Genomic DNA, 20,398 nt, shown 5'->3' with positions numbered 1-20,398 from the left:
CAGCCAGCTGGTCTGCGCATGCTCTGAGGGCGCGGCTGAGGATGCCGTCTGGGCCTGCAGCCTTGCGAGGGTTGACACGTTTAAATGTTTTCCTCACGTCGGCTGCAGTGAAGGAGAGTCCGCATGTTTTAGTTGCGGGCCGTGTCAGTGGCACTGTATTGTCCTCAAAGCGGGCAAAACAGTTATTTAGTCTGCCTGGGAGCAAGACATCCTGGTCCGTGATGGGGCTGGTTTTCTTTTTGTAATCCGTGATTGACTGTAGACCCTGCCACATACCTCTTGTGTCTGAGCCGTTGAATTGAGATTCTACTTTGTCTCTATACTGACGCTTAGCTTGTTTGATTGCCTTGCGGAGGGAATAGTTACACTGTTTGTATTCGGTCATGTTTCCGGTCACCTTGCCCTGATTAAAAGCAGTGGTTCGGGCTTTCAGTTTCACACGAATGCTGCCATCAATCCACGGTTTCTGGTTTGGGAATGTTTTAATCGTTGCTATGGGAACGACATCTTCAACATATATGGAGGAATTACAAGAAAGTGACTGGTAGCAGGATTAATAATGATAATAATAAACAGTTTGGCAGCAACATAAGTGGTGGGTGATTATGTAAGTGTGTGGGTCTTATAGTGTGAGTGTGCAAGTGTCAGTGTAGGTGCAAGTGTCAGTGTAGGTGCAAGTGTCAGTGTAGGCGTGATAGATGGATATACATGTCAACATGGCTTAAAAGTTACTGGTAGCAGGAATATATAAATACTTATGGTAATGTACTAATGGTAATATGTACATATAAACAGGAGTAATAGTGACCAGTAGCAGGAGAAATACTGTAGATGTATACTAATTGTAATGGCAATCAGTCAATGAACACTAGCGTAGTGGTAGTGATAAATCTAGCTAATCAATAATCATTTTAGCAGCAGTGTAGGTGTGAGGGGGAGCTGTTAGCCATTTAACAGTCTTATGGCAAGGGGATAGAAGCTGTTTATGACTGCTGGTGTGAGAGGACCATGATAGGTCCTCAGTGATGTGGACACCGAGGAACTTGAAGCTCATGGCCCTCTTCACTGCCTGCTGCTCCGTCGATGTAAACACTCGCTTACATCTACTGTATTTGTTGCTTGACAAGATTATTAGTGTGTAAGAAAAATAAGGCCAAGTAGTGTCCCTATAATAAATCCATAATAAATAGTAAAATCACAGAGTACTTAAATTGTCTTTGGTAAAAGTTTCTCCTCCATCGACCTCAGCTTAGCATTTCACTTATTGGTTGTGATTTTTACTTATTTAAACCCCTTTCAGCCAGTCGAGTTCACTGTCATTAGAATAAATTGTACTGAAGATGATCTATTATATTGACAAGAAAGTCAAGTGACCGCTTCTAACAATGGAAATGCATGTCCTCAATAATGGACATGTACTCTACATATGCATCTACATCTGCGTTGCTTGTTGTTTGTTGTTTGGGGTTTTAGGCTGGGTTTCTGTATAGCACTTTGTGACATCAGCTGACGTAAAAAGGGCTTTATAAATACATTTGATTGATTGATGGAAGGCAAGCGGGAGGAGGCAAGATCAGGTGGGACTATTCTAGCCAATGAGAGGGCAGGAACTACTAGGACAACTCCAACAACATTTTTTCAAAGTTGCTGAAATGTACTTATGTCATTGGGTTGGTAAGAACCTAACCATTAGGGAACTTGTATTTGATCAAATAAGCTTTACTCATAAAAATATGAATTAGAATACTAGAATAGACATGAACCTTCTTATGATGGGATAAAGGTCATCCATTTTGGTCAGGGAGTCGGTCAACCATGGTTTGCAGTGCTGTGATAAGATAGGGTAAAACATAGAATTTGAAGAATGTATCTGCACTGTATGTTTATTAGCTAGCTAGCCAGACAGTTTTAGAGGAATTATTCCATATAGTTTTTCTAATTAACTGGCAACATTCAAATATACCAACATTCATTCAATTCTGATACACAATTTCTGTAATATCACATGCCTTACTTTTATTTTCCTGCATAATTCAAATCAGGATTATGCCTCTACTGCCATTAACTACAATTAGACGGATTTGGATTTCTCCCTGACCAATATTGCTGCCATTTTAAATCCATGCTGAACTTTGAGGGGTTTATCCTATTAAATTACTAGAGGGGCTCTTTATGGCCTCACGTATGAAATAAATAAAAAACTTTTTTTTTTTTGGTTCGACACTGATTGACCTCCATACAAAAATATCTCACTTTGTGGTTATTATTTTCATGGACAGATTTTGGGCGGAGTAAAATCTCTAGTTTCGCCTTTTCCTCTCTTGATGGTACCAACTCCAGCTACGCAAACACCACCGCAAATAGCGTATTTTAGTAAGATAATGGTCCAATCAAAAACAGCATCGACAGTCCGTGGGTCGTACGCTACGTTTTAAACTCATAATATATTCACAAAGAATTACGACGTAAATATGCGAGTATCTCTTTTTGAGAATACAGAGAAAACCGAAAGAAAAAATCTCGTCGGATTTGGAAAGCCTCTCCTGTTTCGGTGTTGGTTACCACTGTTCCCCGGTTCATGTTTTGTTAGCTATCAGATATTACATCATTGAACTTTCTCCCTAATGGATTTATCTAGTAAGTATTGCATTGTTATATTTCCTGTTAACATTTGGCTAGCAGTTGTAACTAGCTAGATAAGTAGCAGTAACCGGGACGAATATGATGAAATAACTTAATACGCATGATCAAGCTAGCCATCTAACCGTTGCATAGTGTTGAGCTGTTAGACGTGTAGCTAGCTAATGCTAACCGCTAACTACTGGATCTTGCTAGCCAGAGCTAGCTGTTAAGGCCTTCGTTGTTTTTTTTGTTTTTTTGCTCAGCTGTGTGTCGTGGTCTAAACTTTGTAATCAATTGGCTTTTCGGTGATCTCTAACGTTCATTTTCGACAACTACAAGTTTTTTTTTTTGCTTGCTAGCGCGGCACTATGCAGGCTTGTCAAGCCAGGTCTTCTTCGTCAATGACCTGCTAGCGAAGGCCTTGCAATCAATCGTTCTGATTACCGCCTTAGCCAATCGAGGAAATTATTTAATCGCTTTTGCCAGATAGTGCTGTGGCTTTACATATTTTGTAGTAGGGGTCTTATTAGTTATTGCTAAAACATGCCTTGTTGTTTTGAATTATGTCGCTAGATAGTTATTATTGGTGTTTTACTTTAGCCATTGCATTTGTGTTCGTTAACTCAAGTTAGGTAGGATAGCTTAAAGCTAACGCTACCTGTCATGTTAATGATTGTGATAAACATATTTTGTAACTAGCCAATTATAACCAAAAAGACTGTTTGATATACAGTAAATTAACAACTCCGGAAACTTTTAACAACATCGGCAGCTATCTTAGCTACATTGAACAACAATTACCAGGGGTATTCTCATGGGTACTACTAGCCCTTGTTCATGACTCTCAGTTTCTTTACATTAAGGGAAAGGGGGAGACTTAGTCAGTTGTCCAACTGAACGTTTTCAACTGAAATGTGTCTTCCGCATTTAACCCAACCCCTCTGAATCAGAGAGGTGCAGGGGGCTGCCTTAATCGACTTCCAGAGTCCCTACGCTTGGATTGAACATTACCACGCATCGCTTGCAGTATGTTTTTGGAAGCACAAAAATCTTGTCTTTCATATCAGCGAGATGGGAAAAAAATAAACAGTTTAAATTGATACACAATTTTATAGGGCTATTCGTGTTTCCACACGGCCATATCTCCATGTTACAGCCTGTGTTTACTCTGCTCATCAAATTCGTTGTGGGGGATTGTTCGCGAACTGCTATTTAGCATGATCCAAACACCTGTGTGTAACTGAAGAAGGCCTCGAGAAACGTGTTGTCATAGAAAAATACTGTCGGCTGCAACTGTGATAAATCTGTTGAAAACAGTGTACACACAACACAGGAGGTTGGTAGCGCCTTAAATGGGGAGGACTGGCTCATGATAATGGCTGGAACAGAATTGGTGGAATGGTATCAAATACATCAAACACATGGTTTCCATGTTGCCATTCCATTTACTCTGTTCCAGCCATTATTATGATCTGTCTTCCCCTCAGCAGCCTCCACTGAATACAGTAAGTGTATACTTTACATTTGTGGAATTATTTTGATGTGATATGAAGTAAAGGGCTTTATGTTTCTAGAACAATATTGCAATGTGAGAATCAATTCACGTTTAGGTGGAGTTTGGACCTTGGACCTTTTTAAGGAGTAACGGTATGCTCCTTAAGACTACATCTTGGGTTAGGGTACGATGTAGTCACAACCCAGCAACATGGGTAACTTGTTTAGGATTTATATACAGTTCCAACTATACTATACTGTACATATAGTTGTTGCCTTCATAGCAAATCGAATCAAGGTCAGTAATTTGTTATCCATAATTGTGGTCAAGAAATATCTTGACACTTTCTTGCTTGTGTTTGCAAGGTCATGCTGTTTAAATGTATGTGTTAGGCCACTTGTTGTATAGTCTCTGTCCTTGCTCTCATCAAATCTGTAACAAGTCACGACTTTATCTTTGATGTACAGTACCAGTCAAAAGTTTAGACACACCTACTCATTCAAAGTTATTTACTTTTACAATTTTTTTACATTGTAGAATAATAGTGAAGACATCAAAACTATGAAATAACACATGGACTCATGTAGTAACCAAAAAAGTGTTAAACAAATCAAAATATATTTTCTATCTGAGATTCTTCAAAGTAGCCATCATTTGCCTTAATGACAGCTTTGCACACACTTGGCATTCTCTCAACCAGCTTCACGAGGTAGTCACATGGAATGCATTTCAATTAACAGGTGTGCCTTGTTAAAAGTTCATTTGTGGAATTTCTTTCCTCCTTGATGCATTTGAGCCAATTGGTTGTGTTGTGACAAGGTAGGGGTGGTATACGGAAGATAGACCAAGTTCATATTATGGCAAGAACAGCTGAAATAAGCAAAGAGAAACGACAGTCCATCATTACTTTAAGACATTAAGGTCAGTCAATACAGAAAATGTCAAGAACTTCAATTGAAATTCATTAGTTACCAGCCTCAGAAATTGCAGCCCAAAAAATTGCTTCACAGAGTTCAAGAAACAGACACATCTCAACATCAACTGTTCAAAGGAGACTGCTTGAACCAGGCCTTCGTGGTCAAATTGCTCTAAAGAAACCACTACCAACGGATACCAATGAGATGAAGAGACTTGCTTGGGCCTAGAAACACGAGCAATGGGCATTAGACCGGTGGAAATCTGTCCTTTGATTTGATCAGTCCAAATTGGAGATTTTTGGTCCCAACCGCTGTCTTTGTGAGACTCAGAGTAAGTGAACGGATGATCTATGCATGTGCGGTTCCCGCCGAGAAGCATGGAGGAAGTGTGATGGTGTGGGGGTGCTTTGCTGGTGACACTGTCAGTGATTTATTTTATTTTTTTAAATTTAGAATTCAAGGCAGATTTAGCCAGCATCGCTACCACAGGATTCTGCTACGATACACCATCTCATCGGGTTTGGGCTTAGTCCCACTATCATGTATTTTTCAACAGGACAATGACCTAACACCTCCAGGCTGTGTAAGGGCTATTTTTACCAAGAAGGAGATTGATGGAGTGCTACATCAGATGACTTGGCCTCCACAATCCCCCAACCTCAACCCAAATTGAGATGTTTTGGGATGAGTCGGACCGCAGAGTGAAGGAAAAGCAGCCAACAAGTTCTCAGCATATGTGGGAACTCCTTCAAGACTGTCAAGTGCAAAGCTGTCAAGGCAAAGGGTGGCTATTTTGAAAAATCTTTGTTTTGTTTAACACTTTTTTTTGGTTCCCACATGATTCCATATTGATGTCTTCACTATTAATCTACTAATTAGAAAAAATAAAGAGCAACCCTTGAATGAGTAAGTGAGTCCAAACTTGACTGGAACTGTTCATTGACACTTTCTTATGGCCTTTCTATTGAAAGTAGATTTAATTACATGGCATACATTTTCATATAACTTACAATATTTGTCTCAATTGGGTATATCATGGAAGATAAAGTCCTCTTTTGGTTCCATAGCATAGACGATTCCAGTCTTCCCCACGCCAGTCCTACTGAGAGGGGAAGATGGCACATCAACATCTCCCATTGGAGCTTCCCCAGTGGACAGCAGTCCCAGATGGGGACACTGAATCAGATTCTGACCGGGACTCAGGAGTCGGAGAAGATGCCGGCAGTCACCGTGGCAATGATATCTCGCACCGGCAGGATGGAGTTGGAGAGCGAGGCGGAGAGGGGGATTTCACGATCTTTGTTGCCTTTCGAGGAAATATGGATGACGAGGACTTACAAGAGAAACTTGACAACATCCTTAACGGGATGCCTAGTATGCTTGAACTAGGTTAGTAATGGGTGGTGACGTGGTGCACCTTTCTAAATGGTTAAACAGTTTCCTACTTTGTCAAACTACTTTCAGGATATATTCAATGTTTGAAAGCCATAATTTCAGACCTCTGTATTATTTCTAAGCTGAAAATGAACTGTGATATTGTACCTCTCGTCCTCTGTCTTATCCCTCACCAGATTCTGATAGACTCCAGCCCCAGCATGTGGAGCCATGGAACAGTGTGCGCGTCACCTTTAACATTCCCCGGGAAGCAGCGGAGCGACTCAGGCTGCTGGCCCAGAACAACCAGCAGCAGCTCCGAGACCTGGGCATCCTCTCTGTACAGATAGAAGGTTTGTACAGTACGCAGATAGTCATTGCTGCTGCTATGATCAGGCCCAAAAGTGATAGTTTATTTTATAATAAGCATCCAGAAAAGTACTTAGACCCTGATTGTTGTTAATGTTTGTTTTTGTTTCGTCCAGGTGAAGGAGCCATCAATGTGGCCATGGGGCAGAACAGAGGTCAGGAGGTCAGGGTGAACGGACCAATCGGCGCGCCCGGACAGCTAAGGATGGATGTGGGATTCCCAGGACAACCAGGCCCAGGTACCTAACACTCATATTATGTCATACTGGCCCAGGATGGGGACGTAACAAGTTGAACTATATACATTCATTGTTCATCTTTTAGTTGTTAAAATATAAACAAACCTCCATACCAATCCAGGGCTTGACATTAACTATTGTCCTCTTGTCCAGGGTGGCTACCGCCTAGTGGTTAGAGCGTTGGACTAGTAACTGGAAGGTTGCAAGTTCAAACCCCCGAGCTGACAAGGTACAAATCTGTCGTTCTGCCCCTGAACAGGCAGTTAACCCACTGTTCCTAGGCCGTCATTGAAAATAAGAATTTGTTCTTAACTGACTTGCCTAGTTAAATAAAGGTAAAATAATTAAAGTAAGACAAATAGTCGGACAAGTAGAATATAGATTTGTTGTCCGAATAGTAAAAATATATATATATATCACTCACAAATCACAATATCTAACTTTTACCCTGTAGGCCAACATTGGAATAATATTGAAATAAATGTTTCATGTACATACATAAAAAAGGCCTACAGGTCAAATTGTAGGTGATGTGCATATCTGCTACAGCCTCATGTCCAAACCCATGCTGACATTAGGGAGGTGCCAGAAAATGTAGCCAAACTTTAATGAGACTTTTAATTACTTAAATATAGGCTAAACACCTGTTATGTTTGAAAAATATGTATGTTTTATTGTCACATACAGTACACCGGATAGGTGTTTTACAGGGTCAGCTATAGTAGTATGAATGAACTGTGCCTCAAGTATGTGGAGAGAATCAAGGCTTCAGCCTTTAGTGTGACTGTCACAAGACAGGAGAGTCAAGGACAGTGCCTGTTGCGCACTGCACATCACCCACCTTAAATCTGAGCGGAGGCGGTCATCATGTTGAAACTATTTAACCATGAACTTAATTGTTTAAAACCTGGATGTTTTGTCATTTTATAAAAAGGATGTCTTACCTTGTTTCAAAGTATCTTAGGCTAAAATATGACCAGATAAATATTGGGATTATTTTATAAACACTTATGACATTGAAACCAGCGCATGTTCTATTGGTTTTCAAGTCAGTGTTATTTTATTGTCCAGCAGCCAAAGGCATAATCCTAGTCATATTAGTAAACCATGCTAGTTGATGATAGTCCTAGTCATATTAGTAAACCATGCTAGTTGATGATAGTCCTAGTCATATTAGTAAACCATGCTAGTTGATGATAGTCCTAGTCATATTAGTAAACCATGCTAGTTGATGATAGTCCTAGTCATATTAGTAAACCATGCTAGTTGATGATAGTCCTAGTCATATTAGTAAACCATGCTAGTTGATGATAGTCCTGGTCATATTAGTCAACCATGCTAGTTGATGATAATCCTAAAAGGCTGAGCCGTTGCCGTACCAGGCAGTGATGCAACCAGTCAGGATGCTCTCGATGGTGCAGCTGTAGAACTTTTGAGGATCTGAGGACCCATGCCAAATCTTTTCAGTCTCAAGGGGGAGTAGATTTTGTCGCGCCCTCTTAATACTGTCTTGGTGTGCTTGAACCATGTTAGTTTGTTGGTGATGTGGACACCAAGGAACTTGAAGCTCTCAACCTGTTCCACTACAGCCCCGTCGATGAGAATGGGGGTGTGCTCGGTCCTCCTTTTCCTGTAGTCCACAATCCTCTCCTTTGTCGTGATCACATTGAGGGAGAGGTTGTTGTCCTGGCACCACACTGCCAGGTCTCTGACCACCTCCCTATAGGCTGTCTCGTCGTTGTCGGTGATCAGGCCTACCACTATTGTGTCGTCTGCAAACTTAATGATGGTGTTGGAGTCGTGCCTGGCCATGCAGTCGTGGGTGAACAGGGAGTACAGGAGGGGACTGAGCACGCACCCCTGGGGAGCTCCAGTGTTGAGGATCAGCGTGGCAGATGTGTTGTTATCTATCTTTACCACCTGGGGCGGCCCGTCAGGAAGTCCCGGATCCAGTTGCAGAGGGAGATGTTTAGTCCCAGGGTCCTTAGCGTAGTGATGAGCTTTGTGGGCACTGTGGTATTGAATGCTGAGCTGTAGTCAATGAACAGCATTCTCACATAGGTGTTCCTTTTGTCCAAGTGGGAAAAGGCAGTGTGGAGTGCAATATAGATTGCATCTGGATCTGTTGGGGCGGTATGCAAATTGGAGTGGGTCTAGGGTTTCTGGGATAAGGGTGTTTATGTGAGCCAAGTGACATGAGCTTTTGGATAACCAAAAAAAGAGGTCCTTCAGACGAGTAGGACCGGTGGCTAAAAAAGTTAATGTCAAGCCCTATAATCTCTCGTAGGAGGCATGAGAATGAGCAACCTGTCGATGGTCCCCTCTGGCCCCGGTATGTCTGGCCAGGCCATGATCCCCTCTGGCCCCGGTATGTCTGGCCAGGCCATGGTCCCCTCTGGCCCCGGTATGTCTGGCCAGGCCATGGTCCCCAGCAGCAGTGGACAGATGCACCCCAGACCCCCTTCGCAGACTGGTGAGGACATACTTGCTTAATAACCAACCAGTTAACTCATTCACGCATCCAGAATATATGCAACTTCTTCAGTGGTAGTGAACATGTATATGTTTTTCCCCTCCTTCAGATGCAATGGACCCCATGATGTCCTTACAACAGCAGCAGCTTCAGCATCCCCAGGCTGGCCCCCACAGCCAAGGCCCCATGCCCCCCCAGGCTGGCCCCCACAGCCAAGGCCCCATGCCCCCCCAGGCTGCTCACCACATTCAGGTATATAATCACTAATGGAGCTCAACAATAACTATGTGTTTATAATCACTATCAATACTACCAAGTAATGAAAGGATCAACGGTATCAGGAGTTGATTGCATTTATAAAGGCTGTATTTTGACCACAGGTCATGCAAGCAGGACGGCAGCTCAACCCAGCCGCCCTCCAGCAGCTGCAGCAGGCTCAGCAACAGGCCCAGCTCTCCCAGCTTGGTGGCCCCCGTCCCCCTTTCAATCCCTCCGGCCAGATGCCCGTACCCTCCGGCTGGAACCAGCTCCCCTCAGGGGTCCTCCAGCCCCCTCCAGCCCCGGGAGGACCCATGGGCCCAGCAGCCTGGAGGAAGGCCCCTCCCCAAGTCCAGATGGGCCAACGTCCCCCCTCCCTGGCTACGGTGCAGACCCCCAGCCACCCTCCACCTCCGTACCCGTTTGGTAGCCAGCAGGCTGGCCAGGTGTTTAATGCTATGGGGCAGCTACAGCAACAGCAGCAGTCAGGGGCTGGTCAATTTGCAGCGCCCCAACCTAAAGGTCCCCAAGGTGTGCTTGGAGGGGTGGCAGGACTCCCTAGACCTCATCTGCCTCCATCAGCAGGGCCTCAGGGTAACCTCACAGCCAAGTCCCCTGGGTCTTCATCTTCCCCCTTCCAGCAGGGTTCTCCAGGGACTCCTCCCATGATGGGTCAGGCCCAGCTAGGCCCGCGATCTATGACCCCACAGGGTTTCCCTCAAGGGGTGGGCTCACCGGGCAGGGTGGGGATGGGACAGCAGGGTAACATGCAGCAAGGGTTCATAGGAATGCCCCAACATGGGCAACCTGGACCTCAGGTTCATCAAGGAGGAATGGGAGGTAAGAAGCTAAACCATTGTGGATGAATACAAATGATTCATTCACTTTCATAGAGTATGTTTGTTTCATGGCCACAGATGATCTCCTGTGTTATTACCTTTTGTAGTTAGAATTGCTGTTAACTAGGAATGTGACTGTATTTCAATATTTCTTTCCATGGCAAAAATGAAAACATGAAACAGATAACACTTTGGTCCTTTTAAAAACCTGCTGTATGTAAAATGTTGTGTGCTATAGCGTGAAAAATACATTTGTGATTCTGGATGACAACGTTTGTTTCCAACATTGGGGATGTTTTCCTCAAGAAATGATATCTGATTTGTGTTTTCTTTCCTTGCCACATACTAGCGTGTATCATGATACTGGTATCGTCCTGGCCCTACTGGTATCACAATTCACTCTTAACTCAAAATAGTACTCAGACAGTTAGTGTAATACAGACTCACTATAATGACCGTGTTAGCTGGGCTGATGAAGTTCCCCATGGTGATGTTTGATCACAGGCATGCCCAAACGTCTGCCCATGGGGTTCCCTAGCGTCTCAGGGAACCAGAACTTTGCCCAGGGTCAGGTGACTAGTGCCCCAGGAACCCCAGGGGGAGGAGCCAATCCCCAGCCCCAGAGCAGCCAGACTATGGCCCACACAGGTACAAGACCAAGAATAGATCAGCACATGCCTTTCAGATATACTGTATACCATAGAAAAATGCTTAAGAGCAGATAACGCAGTGATATGATTTAGACTGCATTCGTCAGTGTCATTCTTCTATCACAATCTGATTTCAGGAGCCCAGTCGTCAGCCTCCACCCCCAACACCATGCAGGGTCCATCCCACTCCCAGCCCAACGTCATGGGTCTCCACAGTGGCATGGCTGGCCAGCCCCAAGGCACAAACTCTGGGCCCAGTATGAGCCAGCCCCAGCCAGGCCTCCAGTCCCAGATGATGGACCTCCAGGGCCAGCCCGTGTCCTCGTCCCCCAGCCAGATGGTCCAAGGTGGGGGTCAGGGGCAGACAGTCCTCTCTAGACCCCTTAACCCAGGGCAGAGAGGAGGCATGACCCCACCCAAACAGCTGATGCCACAGCAGGGCCAGGGCCAGATGATTGGAGGGCCGGGGCACCAGGCGATTCTCCTACAACAACAACAGCAAAACTCCATGATGGAACAGATGCAACAAATGCAAGGGAACAAGCAGTCATTTGGGTTGAAAGGTCAAGCCGGGGTCATGCCAGGTCAGATGATGCGGGGTCCATCTCCTAATGTGCCCGGTAACATGGCTCAGTTCCAGCAGCCTCAGGTGAGCCAACAGCAGCAACAAATGACTCCACAGCAGCAGCATCAACAGCAGCAGCAAATGGCTCAGCTCCAACAGTTACAACAACTGCAGCTACAACAGCTACAACAGCAACAGCAACAACAGATGACCCAGCAGCCCCAACAGGTATTTCATTACTTTTTTAAAATTTTTATTTGCATGGTGGAAAACATCCACAAATTTTACTTCTGGGTAGCATTAAAGAGTATTATTTCACCTGCTCATTCCTTAATTTGTTCAGGTCCCCATTGGCGGCAACCCCAACCAGGCCATGGGTATGCAGGGTCAACAGATGAGACTCCCCAGTGGTCATCCTCTGGTCCAACAGCAGCTACAGCAGCAGCAGCTCCAACAAAAACAAGCCATGCTGCAACAGCAGCAGCAACAGGCGGCACAGCAACACCCACACGGTCTCGGGGACCCCAGCGGTGCTACAGGCGACATGGGCGGTGTCCAACAGATGCTCCCAGACATGCAGGTTCAGCAACAAGGCATGATGGGAATTGGAGTCCCTCAGCACATGCAGGTGGGCAATGGCCACTTCCCTGGTCATGGGATGAACTTCAACCCCCAGTTTGGGGGTCAGATGCCCATGGGAGGGCCGTGTGCTCAGGCAGGGGGGTTTCCAGTGAACAAGGATGTGACGCTAACCAGTCCTCTCCTGGTCAACCTGCTTCAGAGTGACATCTCTGCCAGTCAATTTGGGCCTGGGGGGAAGCAGGCGGCTGGAGGACCTGGCCAGGCCAAACCCAAGAAGAAGAAACCACCACGCAAGAAGAAGCCCAAAGTAGGGGAGGGACAGCAGCCGGTCGAGGGGCTAGGGTAAGCAGCTGGATTTAATTGAAATTAAAAACTATATTGAACAAAAATATAAACGCAACATGTAAGTTGTTGGTCTCATGTTTCATAAGCTGAAATAAAAGTTCTCAAATGTTCCATATGCACAAAAAGCTTATTTCTCTCAAATGTTGTGTACAAATTTGTTTACATACATGTTAGTGAGCATTTCTCCTTTACCAAGATAATCCATCCACCTGACAGGTATGGCATGTCAAGAAGCTGATTAAACAGCATGATCATTACACAGGTACAACCTTTTGCTGGGGACAATATAAGGCAACTCTAAAATGTGCAGTTTTGCCACACAACACAATGCCATAGTTGTCTCAAGTTTTGAGGAAGCGTGCAATTGGCATGCTGACTGCAAGAATGTCCACTAGAGCTGTTGCCAGAGAATTTAATGTACATTTCTCTACCATAAGCCACCACCAATGTGGTTTTAGATGTATTTTTCTTTGTAATAAATCCCTTTTGTGGGGAAAAACTCTTGTTTGCAGGGCCTTGCTCCCCAGTGGGTGTGCATGGCTCTCAGTGGGTGGGCATATGTGAAATCCATAGATTAGGGCCTATTTCCTTATATGAACTGTAATTCACCAAAATCTTTGAAATTGTTACGTTTTATATTTTTGTTAAGTATATATTTGCACAAGGTATTTGTTATTGGACATGGTTTGTCATTGAGGTATTCTTCTCTCCTCAGGGGTCTGGATGTGGGGGCTGGCCTGGAGGACCCAGAGCTGCCAGGGCTGAGTGGGGAACAGGGAGTGGGCATGGACCCTTCCGGACCCAAACTCTCAGACTTCACCAACAGGCCTGCAGGTATGCAATTTGAATGCTTCTTGGTTTGCTTACTCACACTGTTCTATATAGTTGATTGGCTTTCGATCACTCCTTTTCTCTCATGTCAGGTTTCCCAGGTCAGCCTGGAGACCAGAGAGTCCTACAGCAGGTGCCCATGCAGTTCATGCAGCAGCAACAACAGCAGCAGCAGCAACAACAGCAACAACAACAGCAACAACAGCAACAACAACAACAGCAGCAGCAGCAACAACAACAACAACAGCAGCAACAGCAGCAGCAACAACAACAACAACAGCAGCAGCAACAGCATCAAATGCAGCATATGCAACAACAGCAAATGCAACAGCTGCAACAACAGCAAATGCAACAACTACAACAGCAGCAGATGCAGGGAATGCAGGTTCCTCCTGGACAGCAGCAGGGGGTGGCTGGAGCTCAGGGTCCGACTCAAGTCCAGCCACAGATGCACCCTCATCAGCTACAACAGCAGCAGCAACAACAGGTATAATCTACTGCCAATGTGTACTTGTTGCTTTCAACCTTGCATTTGTGTATATGGTGAAAAGACACATTTCATTTGGACTATGTTTCATCTAGAACTGATTTCTTGTGTTAAAGCAGCAGATGCTGATGATCATGAAGATGCAGCAGGAGCAGGCTAAGAGCCGGATGCCCCTCCCTCCAGGCGGGCAGCACCCCCCCAGGGGCATGTTGAATCCCGGGGAGGCCCAGAGAACACCCGGTTCCCAACAGGGGAACATGCCTGTCATGATCAACCTCCAGGGGCACGGAGGAGTGCCTCCCTCTCCAGACAAACCCAGGGGGATGCCCCTCATGGTCAATCCACAGGTTGGACACACTATCTGGATGTTTGACATTTCTATATATCATATTTATTGTTATTGTATTGTGAATGTTCAATGCTTGTTGAGTTTGTCTGTGTGGGATAATGAATTCCTCTGTGTGTATAAATAAAGTATTCTCTTGCTCTACCTATGTAGATGGCTGGGGCAGCCAGAAGGATGTCTCACCCCGAGGCAGGGCAGGGTACTGGGGCTGAGGAGGCCCCTGGAGCGGCCAACTCCCTGCAAGACAGACCCGGGGGCCAGGAGATGGGGATGCCGCCTGGTAACGGGGCCCAACAGATGGTGGTGAACCAGGGCCCCAATGCCCATATGATGAAGCAAGGCCCAGGCCCCTCGTCCCAGCACCCTGGAGCCAGCCCCCAGCAGCAGATGCCCCCTCAGCCCCAGCAGGGTGGCCCCATGCCAGGCCTCCACTTCCCTAATGTCCCCACAACTTCCCAGAGCTCCAGGCCCAAAACACCCAACCGAGCCAGTCCCAGGCCCTACCACCATCCTCTCACCCCAACCAATCGTCCTCCCAGCACTGAGCCCTCTGAGATCAACCTCTCCCCTGAGAGGCTGAATGCCTCCATCGCAGGCCTGTTCCCCCCCAAGATCAACATCCCTCTGCCCCCCAGGCAGCCCAACCTTAGCCGGGGCTTTGACCAGCAGGGTGGGCTCAACCCCACCACTCTCAAAGCCATAGGGCAGGCCCCTCCCAGCCTAACTCTGCCCAGCAACAACGGAAGTGGTGTAGGTAACTCTAACAATGGTCAGCAGTCTTTCCCTACAGGCAGTGGAGCTGCCAACTCGGGCCAGGGCAAACCGGACAAGCAGCCTGGAGGAGGTCCGGCTAAAAGGGCCAATCCCAGTAACGGCCGCAGATCCAGCCCTGCCTCCAGCCGCAAAGTCACTAACCCCAGCTCAGGGAGGCAGAAGTGGACCAAAATCACCCTCGCATCCGCTTCTCACCAGCAACAGATGGTCAACCCCCAGACAGGACATGCCATGATGCTGAGCCCCACCCCAGTGCCTCCTAGCCCAGTCACTCTCCCACCAGCGGTGGGGGTAGGCCTAGAGCCCCAGCAGATCCAGACCCCCTTCCAGGTGATGCAGGGTAACCCAGCTGAGATGCCCAGGGAAGGGCAGGGAATGGCAGGTGTAGAGCACCGGCAGATGCCCCAGCCTCTGAGGGAGCTCTCCGCCCCGCGGATGGCTAGCCCCCGTGTAGCCACTCCTCAGGAGGCTAAAGCTGGGCTGGAGCAGACAGTGGTGATAGTGGAGCGGCAGCCTGTACAGAGCACTCCTCAGCAGGTGTCTGGATCTGAGGCCTCTCCTTCTCTCAGGGATGCGCCTTCCTCCCTCAACCAGCTGCTGGATAACGCAGCCACCCCCAGCGTGCCTCCCAGGCCCACTCTGAGTGCTCCAGCTGGGGATGCTGCCTGCAAGGAGAGCTCTAAAGCCTCCATAGTTTCAGAGAACCCATCCAGTGTTTTTCAGAGCTCGAATGTGGGGGCTACCACTGTTGCTACTACTGCTGCTGTGAACGAGCCAGAAGCGAAACCCAAGCCTAGCTCAACCCCCAGCCCAAAACTCCCAAATCCAGTCGGTAGTCCTAACCTGCAGCGCAATGCAAATACCAATCTGAATGCTAATCCTGGCCCTAGCCCCAATCTTAACCCAACTGACAGCCCCAACCTAAACTCTAACTCTAGCCCCAGCGTCAAGCCTAGCACCCCTAGCCCTAACTTAAACCCTACCATTACCCACGGCCCTACTCTAAACCCTACTCCTAGTCTTAGCGTCAGTGTGGGTGCCAGCGTCAGTCACAGTAGTTCCATCCCCAGCATTACCTCCAGCCCCAAACTTAACCCAAACCCTGCCATTAGCCCCAAACCAAGCCCCAAACCTAACCCAAACCCTGCCGTTGGCCCCAAACCAACCCCCAGCCTTAAACCCTCGACCAATGTCCCCACTGTCCTGCAGATCCCTGCATCATCCGCCACCATCTCCCCCAACCAGATCAGTTACACCCCTGCTCCCACCCCCCAGGCCCCCCCAGCCATCATCTCAGCTATGGTGGCAATGCCCAAAAAGAACATCAGACCCCAGCAGTCCAGCCAGCAGACCCGTGGTCCCCACCCCCAGTTTATCACCACTCCTGTGTTTAACACCAGTACCCCCATCTTCCAGGTCCCTCCAGTGTCTGTGGCCCCCAACGCCACGGTAGTGTCCCAGCCAGTCACCATGGTAAAGCCCATACAGGTGTCCACCACTAACATCCAGCTCACTGCTGCTCCAACCCAGGCCCAAGCCCCGGCCTCGACTCAGGCTACTGTGGTCAGTGTGGCTAGCTACCAGCCTGCCCGAACGCTAGTTGGGCAGGTCCAGATGGCCACTAGACGTGCTTCCCCTGTCCCTGTTAGTACTCTGCCTCGTCCTCCACAGCAAAGCCCTGGCACTACTAAGTCGGAAACCCCGGGTGAGGCGCCCCCTGGCCAGAAATTGAGCCCACCTGTTGGGCAGCCATCCCCCCATCCCAGCCTCTCTCCCACAGCCTTGGCGTTTGCCTCGTCTTCCGTCCAACAGCCCCTTGCGTCCCCTCCTCCATGCTCCAGTCCTGGTGCCCCAGCCAGCACCCGGAAGAGCCCTATGTCCCCCCCCTTGCCTGCCCAGGGAAAGCCTGCCCAGGCTCCTGGCTCTGCACCACCAGTAGGTAATCGACCAGACTACCAGCAGGTTGCTGAAGCACGGGCTGCCCAACCTTTAGAGGGGACTTCCCAGCCCCAGAGGGGGCCGAACTGGGCTGTGCCCCCTCACGCCTTCCCTCCACCCCCTGCATCTGTCATCCAGACTCGTACCACAGTGTCTGGAGCACAGACTCGGACCACAGTGTCTGGAGCACAGACTCGGACCACAGTGTCTGGAGCACAGACTCGGACCACAGTGTCTGGAGCACAGACTCGGACCACAGTGTCTGGAGCACAGACTCGGACCACAGCTGCTGCTGTTCCTCTGAAAGTCACCACTCCTCCTCCAGTATCAGCGCCAACTCCTGTCCTTGCGCAACCTACTGCACCAGCCCAGACCTGTCTTCCTGCCTCTACTACTACCACCGCTCCCCCAGTGTCAGTCCCTGTCCCCACCCGAACCCCTACTACCGCCCCTGTTCCTACCCCTGCCACGTCTCTCCCTGCTCCTTCTTCAGCCTCAGTCCCAAGTCCATCCCCATCCACCTCTCCTGTTGCTGGTGTCCCTGGACCCGGTGACTCCCCAGCCATATCCTCCCTAGTGGCCCCTACCCCTACTGGGGCTCAGCCTGCCCCCACAGCCATGGAGCCTCCCAGCCAGCCAACCCCACTAGAGCCCCCAGCACCTGCAGGCAACACCCCAGGTACATATTGATCGATAAATGAATCAATGATTGAGTGACTTATCCCCCACATGTCAAACTTTGACTGATAATAATAATCTCCACCATGTCCTTTCTCCCAGTGTCAGTCCAACCTGAACCTCTACAGCAAGAGGAGCCTGCTGCTATGGAGAAGACGGGTAAGTACTGTCACACTAACTTATCTGTAACAAAGTGGTTAATGCTCCAGCCATGGTAATGACATGATATGGCCTATTGTTAAGAGGACGGATGGGAACATCCATAACGTAAGCTAAGATTGTGATATATTATGAGGGAACCATAAAATGTAAATGCATTAGAGGAAGTAATAGAGCAAGTTATTCATGCAGGCTGTGCTGATCTAGGATCAGTTTTACCTTTAAGATCATAATGAACAAGGTTATTTGGACAGATTCTAGAGCAGTGTTAGCCTGGTTGCCAGTCTGTTTAGCTAACATTCCACTCCCTGAACTATGTCATGTGCCATATGTTTGGGCGTGGCCAATGGTGTGGTTTTTATAGGCCCTTCTCTTGGCCGCAGAGACATTTCACTGTTTTTAAAGCTAATTTCCTACAATTATACACATTTTACCATGACTGAGGCCTTGTTCTTATGTTATCTGAGTGACTCAAGCATTATAACAAAGTCAATGCCATGACATTTTGGGAACTTAAGCTTCTCCCTGACTGTCAATGTTTTGGGGGGGTGTGATTATTAGTTCTCAAAGATGATCTTGTTTAAAAATATTGCTCCATTATCTTTTCCACATACCCCCCTATAAAACATTAGTAAACATTTTTTGGGGCTGCCACGATTAGACAGCGTTGGTGCCCCACTGCTAAATGCACATAAGGGAAACACTGCTTTATATGATACCCTGTATGCTGTGAACATAATATGCCCTTTGCTGTGATATTTAGTAACCTTTTTTTTTCTTTTTTTCCCCTCTACAGCAGAAGTTGCCACAGTAACTGAGCAAGGGTGAGGTTGTCAAAACAGATTTCAAATGAACAAAATGAAACCCTGTTCTTTTTAATAAACAAATACTTTTCATGCCAGGGGTGATTGGGATATTCCATCGCCTTTAAGGTTAACATCAGTATTTAGTACTTGGCCTAGTCTGCTGTAAGTGCCATGTTTGTAAACAGAAATGCTTAGACATTTGTAACTCTACTGAAACTCAGGGAGTTTATTTGGTTGGCCAGGGCAGGGGGGGTACATGGCGAAACCCAATGAGCCACGTGGCCTCAGCACTTGGTATGTATGCTTAGCATGCAAACTATATCCAAACTTAATGCATGTCAAAAGACAACTCAAGCACTACCACTCCATAAGATCTTGTCTACAATATGAATATGGCCATATCTGATTTATATTTTCTGGCGATTATTTCTAATCATTAAGTGTATTTTGGCGGACTAAAACCATGTTTGTTCAGCATCGTCAGTTTCAGTTTACCTCTATTTTTCCACTTCTATCACAGATGGGCAAAGAAAAGAAAGACTCCTGTCAACTTAGTCCCAAGGTATGTATTTACATGCGTGAGTACTGTCAAATCCCGGAGCTGACAAGGTACAAATCTGTCGTTCTGCCCCTGAACAGGCAGTTAACCCACTGTTCCTAGGCCGTCATTGAAAATAAGAATTTGTTCTTAACTGACTTGCCTAGTAAAATAAAAATACACGCAGCAGCCCTGTCGTGTTCACCATTTTGTTATCTATCGGATACTGTTTGGGGTGAAGACGGACGACAGTATCTGTGGTAGACGAGGAAAAACAGCCCATTCCCGAAGCGGTTTTCCCAACTTTCACTGAGTAGCTACTGTAGAGCTACTATTTTTATTATTATCTCTGTAAATGACCTCCTGTTTTTCTCTTTCTCCCCTGTTCTGTTTTCTGTTGGGAATCTATCAGGGCTGCCGTGGAGAAGCCGAAAGGTCCCAGCAGACGGAGCTCGCGGGCTGAAAAGGAGGTGGAGGAGGAAACGGTGGCAGATAGCGCGCAGAGGAAGAGACCAGCCAGGCCTGGAGCCAGCACTGTGGTTGCTGCTAAAGGTACACACAGACACATGTATACAGTACACACACTTCCCACTGAGGGCACACACTCTCTCACACAACTTACTCTTGCATAGCTTAAATTGTTATTTTAAAGTTCTTTGTCTCATCAAACTTGTCCCGCTCTCTTTCCTGTGGCCTTTCAGAAACCGGTGCCAGTCCTACCCAGGCTAAGAGAAGGAAGTCTAAGTGACCACAGTAGTGAAACCCTGTGAACTGTAAATGTGTTTTTCTGTCAATCATTCAATGACTTTATTTTCTCCCAGATTATGAATTCACAATGGAGAAAATAACCATGTACAGATAATTGTTTTTAAAATAATTATGTTGATGTTTGTCCCCGCTATCATGTGAGGTTGTAGCTAGTGTGTGTTTGTGCGTGAATGTGTTTTGTTTTTAAACAATTATGCTGGATTAATCATGTGAAGACTGATAACTGAAGGTGTCTCAATTGTATAATTATGTTGTGAAACTTAATAAAATGTTCTGCTACTTAATTGTCCTGTTTTAATGTGTTGAACTGACATTCTGTGAAAAAAGTTCACACATAAGTGGCTG

The 20,398-nt window shown here is 46.8% G+C and overlaps 1 protein-coding gene across 8 annotated transcripts; it reads left to right on the top strand.

Annotated features, from left to right (window-relative positions):
- Nucleotides 1–2,278: 2,278 nt before the first annotated feature.
- On the top strand, nucleotides 2,279–20,337 carry ncoa6 (nuclear receptor coactivator 6). 8 transcript variants are annotated; one of them, XM_024385095.2, is made up of 20 exons: nucleotides 2,280–2,637; nucleotides 6,102–6,423; nucleotides 6,606–6,761; nucleotides 6,894–7,016; nucleotides 9,304–9,362; nucleotides 9,399–9,489; nucleotides 9,599–9,741; nucleotides 9,870–10,587; nucleotides 11,091–11,234; nucleotides 11,374–12,029; nucleotides 12,145–12,725; nucleotides 13,444–13,562; nucleotides 13,652–14,046; nucleotides 14,163–14,393; nucleotides 14,546–17,783; nucleotides 17,885–17,941; nucleotides 18,738–18,765; nucleotides 19,268–19,309; nucleotides 19,698–19,837; nucleotides 19,987–20,337. In XM_024385095.2, the coding sequence occupies exons 2-20, from the start codon at nucleotides 6,150–6,152 to the stop codon at nucleotides 20,031–20,033; spliced, it is 7,242 nt and encodes a 2,413-aa protein (XP_024240863.1). In that variant the 5' UTR covers nucleotides 2,280–2,637; nucleotides 6,102–6,149; the 3' UTR covers nucleotides 20,034–20,337. The 8 variants fall into 8 exon arrangements, 6 of the variants coding, with proteins under 6 accessions (XP_024240863.1, XP_024240865.1, XP_024240861.1 ...); XM_024385097.2 differs by having other exon boundaries at nucleotides 9,304–9,489; nucleotides 12,145–12,429; nucleotides 12,583–12,725; XR_002949134.2 differs by lacking the exon at nucleotides 19,987–20,337 and adding an exon at nucleotides 18,990–19,041 and having other exon boundaries at nucleotides 2,279–2,637; nucleotides 9,304–9,489; nucleotides 18,741–18,765; nucleotides 19,698–19,794.
- Nucleotides 20,338–20,398: the final 61 nt, after the last annotated feature.

The sequence above is a fragment of the Oncorhynchus tshawytscha genome, linkage group LG22 (assembly GCF_018296145.1).
Source record: "Oncorhynchus tshawytscha isolate Ot180627B linkage group LG22, Otsh_v2.0, whole genome shotgun sequence".
Taxonomy (NCBI): domain Eukaryota; kingdom Metazoa; phylum Chordata; class Actinopteri; order Salmoniformes; family Salmonidae; genus Oncorhynchus; species Oncorhynchus tshawytscha.
Note: the sequence above shows the minus strand (reverse complement) of the source record. Positions and strands in the feature narration are given on the sequence as shown.